This window comes from Sinohyriopsis cumingii, chromosome 14 (genome assembly GCF_028554795.1).
Source record: "Sinohyriopsis cumingii isolate HCF-2022 chromosome 14, ASM2855479v2, whole genome shotgun sequence".
In the NCBI taxonomy this organism is placed as follows: Eukaryota; Metazoa; Mollusca; class Bivalvia; order Unionida; family Unionidae; genus Sinohyriopsis; species Sinohyriopsis cumingii.
Genome location: NC_142974.1, coordinates 71,593,872 through 71,606,402, shown reverse-complemented (window position 1 = coordinate 71,606,402; position 12,531 = coordinate 71,593,872). Strand labels below are relative to the sequence as shown.

At 39.3% G+C, this 12,531-nt stretch overlaps 1 protein-coding gene across 3 annotated transcripts; it reads right to left on the bottom strand.

Annotated features, from left to right (window-relative positions):
• Positions 1 to 1,467: 1,467 nt before the first annotated feature.
• Positions 1,468 to 12,278, bottom strand: LOC149784117 (uncharacterized). Of its 3 annotated transcripts, XM_089932212.1 has the most exons (8): positions 12,069 to 12,278; positions 11,602 to 11,782; positions 11,211 to 11,354; positions 10,929 to 11,063; positions 10,529 to 10,598; positions 10,036 to 10,336; positions 9,586 to 9,829; positions 1,468 to 1,855 (listed from the first exon to the last, which is right to left on the bottom strand). In XM_089932212.1, the coding sequence occupies exons 2-6, from the start codon at positions 11,614 to 11,616 to the stop codon at positions 10,254 to 10,256; spliced, it is 447 nt and encodes a 148-aa protein (XP_089788338.1). In that variant the 5' UTR covers positions 11,617 to 11,782; positions 12,069 to 12,278; the 3' UTR covers positions 1,468 to 1,855; positions 9,586 to 9,829; positions 10,036 to 10,253. The 3 variants fall into 3 exon arrangements, with proteins under 3 accessions (XP_089788338.1, XP_089788337.1, XP_089788336.1); XM_089932211.1 differs by having other exon boundaries at positions 9,586 to 10,336; XM_089932210.1 differs by lacking the exons at positions 10,529 to 10,598; positions 10,929 to 11,063; positions 11,211 to 11,354; positions 11,602 to 11,782; positions 12,069 to 12,278 and having other exon boundaries at positions 9,992 to 10,244.
• Positions 12,279 to 12,531: the final 253 nt, after the last annotated feature.

Below are 12,531 nucleotides of genomic sequence, written 5' to 3'. Positions count from 1 at the left end.
TTAGGTATTCACAGTATATATGTATTGCGTCACAATAGAAAATCAAATGTTAATGTATCAAGCTAATTGTTATGTAGTGTTGCTACTAATTGTTCTCCCCTATGAAACGAGGAAAATACAAAAAGATACAAGGAAAAAAATTGATAGAAACGTAGATAGAAGAGAGAAAAAAAACAAAAAATAAAGAGATAGAAAATGTGAAATAGAATAAAGGTGAGTAAAAAGATATGGAGAATAAATGAAATATGAAAAATGTAGCTTACGATACAATGACCTATGAAATTTCCAAGCAGTCGACTCAGTAACGATCCAACGGCATTAATATCAGGCTAGTTTAGTGGATAAAGTGCCAAAACTATATCCAAGTTTGCTTTAGAGCGCACAAAAAGTACGTCTGCTCTCCACGACGACCTCTAGATATATGGAATGTCGAGGTACCAGTCCGGGCATCTTGGCAAGCACTAGTCTGGTTCCCTCAGGTAATGGGCTATTTCACTGAGGCACGACAAGCATTTGTCAGAAAGTCACGAGTATGGGTTGAGCATAGACGAGTTTGGGCTGGGCGATCTTGACTGCAACACTAACATTTTACTGGCCGCTTGTCGGAACCTAAACTTCATCCCGCAAACCGCATTCAATGTCTGGTTCAAATATAGTGTTAATGTGGTTACGGGTCAAAAAGGACCGGTACCAAAAAGGCCCACGACCAAAACGGACCAGTGCTTAAAAGGGCCGGTCCGAAAAGGCCCGACCAAAAAAAGGTCCATTTATATATTAATTACCAACTACTAGTATCGTGTCTAATAAAAGTAACTAAAAGATAAAATATCAAATTCTTGTTTTACTGGTAAATGTCTATAAATATGTGCAGTAGAGAATCATTGTGCCGTATGTCACAATCGTACGTCAAATGATCATGAAAATAATTGCGACACGCTACTACATGTGCTATGTAAAATGAACAAATAAGGCAAATAATAATTGTGTTAGAAAACATTGTATGTAAAGCGAATCAGTAATATCTTTGTTATAACATATCAAGACTGAATACAACTTAATGTTACCCACGTGGGGTTTGTGCATGCCAACTTTGTCATGGTAATGCCGTAACTAAGTAATGGCGATTTTGTTTATGATGGATGGATGAATATTTTAATTTGCGAAGACTATTGACTCTTCCTGTTTCATATACATTCAATATCGTTAATACGTGTATCGTATTTTATCTGCGTTGATTATAATTTATACTTTCAATAGACATTTATTATATTCTGTGCCTAGTAGGCACCGTTGTTGCGTTGTGGTTGCAATCAAAGTCAAGTCACAATTGGAAAAGATTTAAGAGGTTATTTATATATAAAAAATTAACAACATCAATTTGTATGATAGGTTAGAAAGAGACAAAGAAGAAAAGATATCATATCTAACTAGTACAAGTACAAAAAAGACAAACGCTATGCCATTTCAGATTTATTAATATGTCAATAATGTCAATCATTATCGATAATACATGAATATTAATATCTAATATCAAATACTACAACAATATTGCTCATAATGGCTGTCAAATAAATTTAACAGCAACATATTTTAAATAATTCTACAATAACAGCAACAAAAAAATCATCGAGCTATAAAAGCATGCATGCGTAGATAATCACTTAAAAACTTAACAAATTTGCACTACAGTGGCTGCCGACGTTAATATGACAATATAGGATTCAATTCTAGAATAACAGAGGGATATAGTAACGTTGTTCACGGTTATTCAGCTTTTCTAAAGATAAATTTCCATGTCATTTCCCGGGTTTTTCCAAGATGAAAGTACTTTTTCAACGTTCACATATGACCATTACTGAAAAAAATTATAGAACATTTTAGATTATAAAACATGCATTTTCTAAATCTAAAAATGTTCTCTTGCTAGTCTCTCCAAAAACATCAAAGTCAGAAACGATGATCATGCACAAAACCACAAAATGTATCACACGAAGCAAGTTTGATTGTATTCCTAAATGGCATATAAAGTCAATTCAATGTACAAAATAAAAATTCTAACTTCCTATTACATTATAAAAGAAATAAATGCAAATAGTATGAATCTTGTCTTGTAAGAAAAAGAGTTTAACCATGAACATATGTGGTATGGTAGTCGCTTACCAGCGGGCCTATAAATTTAAACTTTGTTATATCGATTCATATCGGCATGAAATCGATAGGAAAATTATTTATTTCCTCAGAAATGGCAAGTATTATAATCATTATGTCGTTAATCGGGTGACAGACAAGACGAAACTATGGCGTACATGAAACATTAAACAGTACTCGCCATTTGTATTAATAGTCACATGACTTCACAAATCTCAAATGACGACATTTGCATTTATTATTTTAAATTTTTTCTCAATAACATTTGAAAGTGTGGGTTGTTAGCTTTTTGTACTTATGCGACTAGCATTGCAAATCGCAATTAAAAGGTCACGACGTAGTTTAATCATGTCTTTCGGCAGCATAAAGACATAACGATTTGAATACTCACAACTCGATAAATTTAACTCGAGGTCAGTAGTGAAGGGGGCCACCCTAGGGACAATAGGAATTAGCATTACAGACACACACCCCCCGGGCCACTCTAGGGACAATGGAAATTTAACATGGGGAAAATTGCTGGGCCACTCTAGGGACAATGGGAATTTAACATAGGGAATAGAGTTTGGGCTTGTCTAGGGACAAGGGGAATTGAACATGGGGAATAGAGTTTGGGCTTCTCTAGGGACAAGGGGAATTATGAGTCACCAAAACCAATTTTACTTAACCTTACCCAGTGACAGTTCCATGGAGGTGTTTCCCCACAACACGTTGTGCTGTTACACGGCCAAATTACCTCAGGCCATCCCATTAGATCACGAAGCCCATTGGGAAGTGGCTTAGTAGAAATCATTCACCCGACCCAAGTCCTCAATGTCCTTCCCAATCAAAATTTTTTTGATGTGGAAGTTCATGACGAACCATTGCAACAGTACTTGGATACCTATGGCAAATATGACAAGAAAACCCCTGGCACAAAAAATCAAAAGTACACCACCTATCACTTGTTCATTCCCGCAGGCTATTATTTTAGTGGTCAACATTTGGTCAGCACCAGAGCCTCCAGGTTTAATGTCGTGTTTCTTAAAGCTTTGGAAAGTGTCAAAAAAAGTGTCACCATGGAATACCACAAAGCAGCTCGTCGCTTCTTGGTGAAATTTGACGGGAGTAAAATCCTGTCCATTTTATTTTGTCCTGAATTGTTTGACATGTTGGGCGGAGACATGGACATGAGAATGGCCATGATCAAGAAAAAGGAATTACCAATCATTTACGACAATGAGTCTTTTAGCAAGTTATTTCGTGCCCCGGTAGAACTGAACCAAGGACTGAATTTGATGTTCGTGTATTCCGATGTGGTGGAGTACAGCGTGGTGGGACACACCTCTGTGCCGTTACTGCGTGTCATTCCTTTCAAAGTGGATTCTGCCACGAACGCTGACGAGGAAGGTGGAAACACTTATCACGTCCACCGCGAATTTGTATATCCTCACTATTTGCCTGTCAGTAAGTCGTATTTGGACACGGTCAACAATGCTATAAAAGGAGATCTGGGACAAAATATTTCATTCACCAAAGGAAAAGTCACGGTGAAACTCCATTTTCGAAAACGGTTCTCTCACGAATCGTAAGTCATGTATCCAGTGTACCGAGGGGTTGCTCGACAGCGAGGACACGGTTTAGGAGATATGTTAAAATCGGCCTTTCGTTCGGTGGCCCCGGTGTTGAAACCGATGGTGACACGCGGATTGCACGCCTTGAAAGATGCGGCACTGACGCAAGGCAAAGAATTTCTCCAAAATGTCATCATCGATAAACAAAACCCTAAAGAAGCCTTCATGAGGGCTGGCAAAAATGTCTTGCTGAAAACGGGCAAAGACCTTTTGAGCCGCCAGGAAACACCTATAAATGCCCTGCACGCTACCGAGTCAGGCATTCAGCAAGGACAAGGCAGAAAGAGACGACGAAGAAAACACCCTTTCACCAGACTTCACACGTCTAAAGCTACAAAGGCAAAGAAAAGAAGAACCGTTCGAGACTTAGACGTTTTCGATTATTGAGAAAGAGAAAAAATGATGCACCGAGAATCTTGCGCTTGTTCCAAGACGGAACTGGATCTGTTTGCCATGCCACCCACCATGATGACGATGCAAGAATCACAGTGGGTGAAATTTCATCCCGCCTCCTCATTGACCGATTCCGCTCCCATCGAGTTTGAAAGCAAAGGACAGCCCGAAGATTACATCGATCTGAATAGCAGTTACCTGTACTTGAAAGTGAAAGTGATCGAACCACCCAAAGCTAACCTAGACAATGATGATGCAGTAGCTCCCGTCAACAATTTCATGCATTCCTTGTTTAGCGAAGTGGACTTGTACTTGAATAACAAACTGGTCAGCAGCAGCATGGATACTTACCCTTATCGAGCGTACGTGGAAACCTGACAAAGCGACTAAGTTCAACAGCCTTACACTTGCTGGGGATGCTCAAAATACAACGGGATTTGTAGAACGACGAACGAAAATTCATCTAAGTCGTAGTTTAGAACTGATGGATCGCTTGCATCTAGACATGTGGTTACAAGAAAAGAATTTGCTAAACGGGGTGGATGTCCTCTTGAGACTGAACCGCAGCAGTGCCGCTTTCCATTTGATGGCTGCTGATGGTTCCACTTACAAAACCATCATTCAAGAAGCCAGACTCTACGTGCCTCATGTGGAAGTGTTACCTAAAGTGGGAAACGACGTCAGTCAGACGTTGAGCAGAACGACCGCCAAGTATCCGATCCGACGCGTGGAAGTGAAAACCTTCACCATTCCTGCTGGACAGCGATCCATGATCGAAGATCATCTGTTCCAAGGACAGTTACCCAAGCGTTTGATTGTTGGTATCGTCAAGAATTCAGCCTTCAACGGAGCCTACCATGAAAATCCTTTCAACTTTCATCATTACAATGTGTTAAAGATTGAAGTCAGTCGCGATGGAAAGACCTTGTGTACCCGACCCTTTGAGCCTAACTTTGGTGACAGAAATTATCTGAGATCGTACTTGTCGCTGTACGAAGCCACGGGACAGTTAGGGACCAACACCAGTCACGGTATTACGTACGAGGATTATGCAGGAGGCTATGCTTTGTGGGCTTTTGATTTCACTCCAGACCAAGGCAGAGACGAGGGACATTTCCACCCTATAAAATCCGGTCAAATTCATGTGGAAATTCAGTTTGCGAGTCCACTGGATGCAGGGAACACAGTGAACGTCATCCTGTATGCAGAATTCGATAATACGATAGAAATAAACAGTTTGAGAGAAGTCATTCTAGATTATTAGAAGCTATGGAAGACTGTTATCCCTCTTTACCTAATGGAGAAACTTTAGACATGGAATGTGAGGAGACTGTGAAAGAAGAAGAATCCCAAGACGAAGAAGTGATCATGATGAAGTCAAGATGGCCAGAACAAGAAGCCCATTTAGTCTCCTGTTTTGCTACATTCCTGACAGACGTAATGAAAGAATTGATCAAGGAAGAGTGCTATGGATGTCACAACGATCATCCCAGTCAAATTCAACACGACAAATGTCTGATGTTGAGCCAAGAAGAAAAATTGGACGAATATCTGGACAAAGCTTGGGGTGTCATCGAGATAGAATTCGTGTTGAACGAGTGGTATAAAGGCTTGGATAAACATTCGTCTCCTCCATTAACGTCTCTGGAGCGCCGTCGCATCGAATCTCTCTTTGACCAGAATAAGAAGTCGGAGCCAAACGCCTTTTACTTGTCAGACATCTTCAAGCAAAAGGTCAGGATCAAATTGATGACTTATCATTACCTGTGGAGAAGAAAAAACACACAAGTCAATGGATATTTGGGAACTTTATTACCTTTTGAACCACAGTTCGTATACGGCTTCTTGGAATCCTGTCGTCTGTGCTAAAGATGAACTGCCTCATCGCAAACCTCAAGACCATCTAGCTTACGTGATCAACACGGATGACAGTCATCTCCCAGGAACCCACTGGGTAGCCGTCTACTTTCCTCAAGAAGGATGTGTGGAATATTTCGATTCTTACGGATTGCCCCCTTTGGAAGACGATATCATTGACTTTATGAGAAGAAATGCTCAGACCACCCGATTCAATAATGTGAAATTACAAGGCACAGATTCCTTGGTGTGTGGACAGTACTGTGTGTATTTTCTGCATCATCGCAGCCTGGGCTATTCCATAGAACATTTAGTGACTCATTTTGATCCTCGTTCTTCTTCAAGAAACGATGTGAAAGTAGATCGATGGTTTTGTGACCATTATGCTTATCTTTTGTCTCAAGCTAGGAAACGTAGTGTCCATCAATGGCCTAATGACTTCCAACAGTGGAAATCACAATTTCATTCACAACGTTGTCAGCCCTGTTTAAAGTAGAGTGTAAATTGAAAAAAAATGTTTGATGTTATATTGTTGGATTATTGTTAAAAATGTTAGAGTTGTTTGTTAGTGTTAAGTGATGTTTGAATAAAAAATGTTGTGTTTTGAAAAAAATGCCTTTGTCTTTTGTTTGGCTATAAAAATCTTGATTCATGCTCTTTGACTTCTCTCTATCCCTTTCATGACACTCATTGAACGTTGCGGCTCGAAAACCGTAGAGGGATGTTTTCCTTCACGTCCGCGCTTTGACTTTAAGAACCGGGGAAGTTTCAAGTCTAACCATCCATTGTCGACTCATCCTCCTACGAAGATGTGCTCCAAACTAGCTAAGCTAAACGAAGCCTACGTGAATTTGCATAGGGTCAGACACAGTCTGATACCGAAGCCAGAAGAGATAGAGAATGTGAGAATGTTAAAAGTCACTGAAGACCTGATAGAAGAGCTCTTCAGAGAAGAAGTGAACAGGGAGAAAGAAGAATGGACAGAGAAGTACAGACTTCAGAGACAGCAGCAACAGCAACAACAGCAGCAGCAGCAACAGCAGCAGGAACCTGAACCTGACAGAGGCTTTGTCGATTGTCGTATCGACACCAAAGAGTTCTTCTTCTCTTTCCGAAGAAGCAGACCTATCGTCAGAAAGTCTATCCTCAGACGACGTCGCATTCTTAGAAACTAAAAAGATTGCCATAGCAAACAAAAAACAGCCCTTTTCAGGGCTACCCAATACTCTACAAAAGAAATAACAATCGATTTGCCAATGTGTGTAGGTAGAGTAGTGTGAATATAAACACTGACTCTTTTTTATAGTGTGAAGGTATGTGTTTGTGTATAGGATTGTGTGTTTGTAAGTGTTCACGTACGTTGGTGAGGATAGTAGATTAAGATCATGGTTTTTTTTGGTGTTAGAGGTGTGGGGAGAGTAGATTTGGAGTTTGATTGGATTGCTTTGCTTATGTGGATAGTATATTGAAGTGATTAATGAAAATTTTTAGAATAGTGATGGGTAGTATAAAAAAGTGAGTGAGTGCTTCTTTTAGGTCCGCTCGTTGTTTGGTCATGATCTAGGTAAAATCAATTTTGTTTTAGGGGGATGTTTTCCATCACGTCCGCGCTTTCAGTATAAATTGAAACTCGTTCGGCAGTCTAGCTACCCTTGTTGATTGATGAAGAGAATGAATACCAGAATTGTAAAGCTTCTAGAACTCCAGATGCACCTGGAATATGCCAGGCGCATACTAAATGAACTGGCCGCGGAGGCCATTCTCGAAGAGGGAAGGATGAGAGAGGAGGAGGAGGAAAGAAGAAAAAAGAAGAGGAGGAAAAGGAGAGAAGAAATTTCAGAATCCCAGAGACAGAAAATTGGGATTCTGAAGCCACTTATCCCGCCTCTGCTCTTCCCCCAAAACGAGTGAAAAGAGACTGGGGAAGAAGATGTGTGTGTGGCGCCAGGCTAGCAAGGTGCCAGCATTAGATAGGTGCATCTGGAGTTAAAAACAAACAGCCCTTTCAGGGCTACCCAATACTCTAGAAAAGAAATAACAATCGATTTGCCAATGTGTGTAGGTAGAGTAGTGTGAATATAAACACTGACTCTTTTTTCTATAGTGTGAGTGTATGTGTTTGTGTTTGTGTGTTTGTGTTTGTAAGCGCTCACGTACGTTTGTGTGAATAGTAGATTATGGGTTTTTTTATTGTTTCTTAGCGTATGTGGAGAGTATAGTTTGGGTTTTGTAACCTTTCACGTACGATTGTGTGGATAGTAGATTATGGATTTTGTTTTAATGATTTGCGTGTGTAAATAGTAGATTTGGGGTTTGTTAATTGTTGCTTCACTTATGTGGATAGTATATTATATGAAATGAGAAAGTAGGGGATGTTTTCCTTCACGTCCGCGCGTTCTAAGTGATAATCGAGGTAATATCAATTTTGTTTTAGGGGGATGTTTTCCTTCACGTACGCGCTTTAACTATGAGAACCCACAAGGTTTGATGTTCGAACCATTCTACGGAATAATAAAAACGAAGATGGTGGTTGCAAGTGAGTTGTTCAACAACTTGGTACATATATACAATTGGATAATGGATGGTATCTATGTAGTGGAGAGACTAGAAAAAGAATGGAAGATAACAGAGTATCTGGACTACGCTAAATGCCTAAACGTAGCAAACGAAGTGATAGCAGAAATGATAGAAGAGGAGGAAAAGAGATTGAGAGGTATGATAAATCCCACCTATGTCAGAGTGGGAAGCCTAAAGGAAGCACTTGACAATGCAAGCAAAGTCAGGTGCTTTCTTGAAAATATGTCACATGGGACAGAGTGCTCTTTTGTGGAGAGAGGTCAGGAGAGACTGAGGAAAGGAGAGGAGTTGATGAGAAAAGTGATGGAGGTAGAGGTAAAGAAGATTAAAGAGAGATGGAATAAAGAAAGAAAAGATCAGGAAAACAAAAAGAAACAGGATGATTTTGAAAGGCTCAATCAGAATTGGATCAAAGTCCATGAAAAGTTTAGAGCCTTGGGCCATCCAGACTGGATGCCAGAGGAGAAAAAGAAGAAGAAAGGAATAATGGAAAAAGTGAGGACTTGGTGGAAGAAGTGGAGGAGTTAGAAGAAGAAGAAACCGAAAGGCCCTTTTCAGGGCCACTCATAGGTCTCGAAAAGAGATTGACTTTCGATTGCCTATCCTTTTTTTTAAATTTAAAAAAAAAAAATCCCATGTTAAATTCCCCTTGTCCCTAAAGTAGTAGTTTTTTTCTCCCATGTTCAATTCCCTTGTCCCTAGACAAGCCCAAACTCTATTCCCCATGTTAAATTCCCCTTGTCCCTAGACAAGCCCAAACTCTATTCCCCATGTTCAATACCCCTTGTCCCTAGACAAGCCCAAACTCTATTCCCCATGTTAAATTCCCATTGTCCCTAGAGTGGCCCAGCAATTTTCCCCATGTTAAATTTCCATTGTCGCTAGAGTGGCCCGGGGGGGGGGTCTGTAATGCTAATTCCCATTGTCCCTAGGGTGGCCCCCATCACTACTGACGTCAGTTTAATTACGACTCAATTACGTGATTATTTATACTTACACTCTGAGACCATACCTCTCACCGACGGAGCTCAAAAACTTAGAGGTTTTGATCTCGTGATGCATGTACTGGTTCCAAAGTGTATTTAATGATTTTTCAAATCTGTAGCTTCGTCTCTCACGTCCTAGGTCGTTACACTGGACGGCTAAGCGCACGAGATCGGCCTCCCTCAGCAGGGGTGGCAATAACTGGTAGAAGCCTAGTCCCATGTGTACTGCCCTTGAATTTATACGATGGTGCCAGCCTGAAAATGTAAAACAGATAACGAACAATTGAATTGTATACGTAATACATTTTTATTAATATATCAACATGTATACATATTAATATGATACGGATAATTATGTCATGCATATTAACACACTAATGTCTTTATACTGATATGCTTTATTTTTGCTGTGCTTACCTTCAACGTCGTTGTTTTTTCGTACTTTCTGGCGGTATACATACCAGGCCTCAACTGAAAATACTGGATTATCCATCCACTGCCTGCGAAGGTACCCGATAAGGGTCCGTGTAGCATTTGTTGCAGCCTTCATTTGCAGCATCGGCGCTGCTTGATGTATGTGCGCACTGGGCAGGTACTGAAGGGCCAGCACTTGACGAACGAAGGAGTGAAGGCCTTCTCGTCGCATGTACGTTTCAGCCAATCTAACAGACCGCACGTGTCACCACAAGGCCTGGGACCAGTGGAAGGCACAGCCCTTAAGTTCGACGCTGGGAAAGGCCTCTCTGATGGCGAGCCATGCAGCTGAAAATATGCATATGCAAATAAAATTCCTGATATGATATTGTTTGTATATGAAGCAATTCTATGTGAAAGGTAATACGGTGTCCTCATGATACTGAGCGATGTCATTAATTTTTGCAGACATGCACTGTTAGCGTTGTTGAGTAATGTTCAATTTCAAATTTACATTAATGTTATTAGTAAACAGCTTACCTTTTTCGAAGTCCAGTACGAATCCTTCTAATGATACATGTCCCAACCTTGACTGCAGAGAACGAAACACCTGTAATCCAAAGAATCGAAATGAGGTCAGTGTTCGTAGTGCTGTGACCATAATCAATTCTACAGCGATTACATAACGTCATTTACCTAACATTCAAAAATGACTCATCATTTAATTCTTGGAAAGAAATACAAATGCTGGAAACACTGTAGAACATTCAAGAGACATATGTTTCATTTTTGAGATATCACGACATAGTCTCATCACAGGGTGTATTCATTTTGTTACTGTTTCTTCTATCTATCCTATATCTATCCAATAAACATGCTGGAAATGTCAGTGATTTTTGTAACAGGTAGAGAGAAAGAAAGCCTTAACATAATGGCTTACAGCCAGATAGTCTGACTTCGTCGTCCGGCTCATTAGACAGAACACAAGCGACAACTGCTTCTGTGCGCCATTTCTTTCGATGAAAGCATGGATGAACTTGAGTTGACCCTGTTGTCGGAAAGGCTCACCAACGACCTGGAATTTATAATCACATTTATTAAACAATTGGACATGAAGGCTATTATTGCGTGCTATTATAAATTTAAAACAGACGATATCTGCCGCTCAGCAATAACTGGTAGTCGTACAGCATAAAATAATGAATACAACATAATGATTTACCTTAAATGTTCCATCCATATACCACCGTTTCGCTTCTTGCAAAAGTCCCAACTGATATTCATTTGCCAGCAGGAAGTGTCGCTCCCCATCCATTCTGATGTCTGCCACCAAGAAGTTAGGAGCGTTGATGAAGTCCTCATTCAACTGTAAAAATCAGAACAAATAGATAATTGTTGTCAATATCATTCATGTCTTAAAATATTCACACTTTAAACTATCAAAATTTAATTACAAACTATATATAATACATTTTATCTTCAAAATATAATTGACAGCAGATATTAAGAATAATGAGCAAACATTATAAAAAAGAAAAAATAAATTAGTTTAAATTTTATAGTCAATTAATATCGAACTGTAGATTTGTCTGATTTCTATATAAACCACAAACTTCAAAGTCCAACATTCTTGGTTCTTCTGGACGTAGTTTCGCTCTAGTTCTTTTGGCAACTCTTTTCAAAAGCGTCTTCTTTGGGAGAGAGACTGTATCTGGTCCATAACTCTCCAAAATAGCGTCTTCTGCAATTTTCAACGTCTGTTGTGAATATCTGCTCTCTAGCAGCACGTCTCACCTTTGATAAGGAGGAAATCTTGTTATGCTAATCACAAGCGTATAATAAAACACTAAACATGTATGAAAATATCTTGTCTTTACCACGAAATCCACTAAAATTATGAAAAGCATATTAAAAAAACATTTAACGACTATTGCTTTTAGTATCAACACTGTTAGGATTGAATATTTAAAAAATTATAGTTACATGTAAGTTTTGTTCTTATAATTATAATTTTTATTTGTTTATATACAAAAGGTACAATTAGCTGACAATGTAACATGCTATGCTGACAAAAATTTACCTTGGCGTACACCTGTGCCTTTAGCTGACGATTAGGGACAGCGGTGTGTGTGTGTGATGAGCATAGCTTTGAACAAACAAGTTTTCTTGCTGGCGTATTGTTACTTTGCACTTCACATTGACACTTCTAGAAGTGCAGCGCCACAAAGTAGAATTTACGTTATCTCGCAGCAAAGACAAAAATGCATCATGTATGTCCTTGAACAGTCTTGCCTAATGAGGAAATTTAATACAATTAAAGATTTGATATCACACACACACACACACACACACACACACACACACTCACACAAACCAATTTTATTTTTTTACAAATTAAGGTCGATAAAGATGTATTTTACTACGCGTTTGATACAAACATGTCATTTGTAATTGATATGTGATTAATTTCCTAGAAACAACAGTATTCAGTGTTATAAATTATACAATCAATTAGGGGGTATTCAAAAAGTATGTATTTTGAT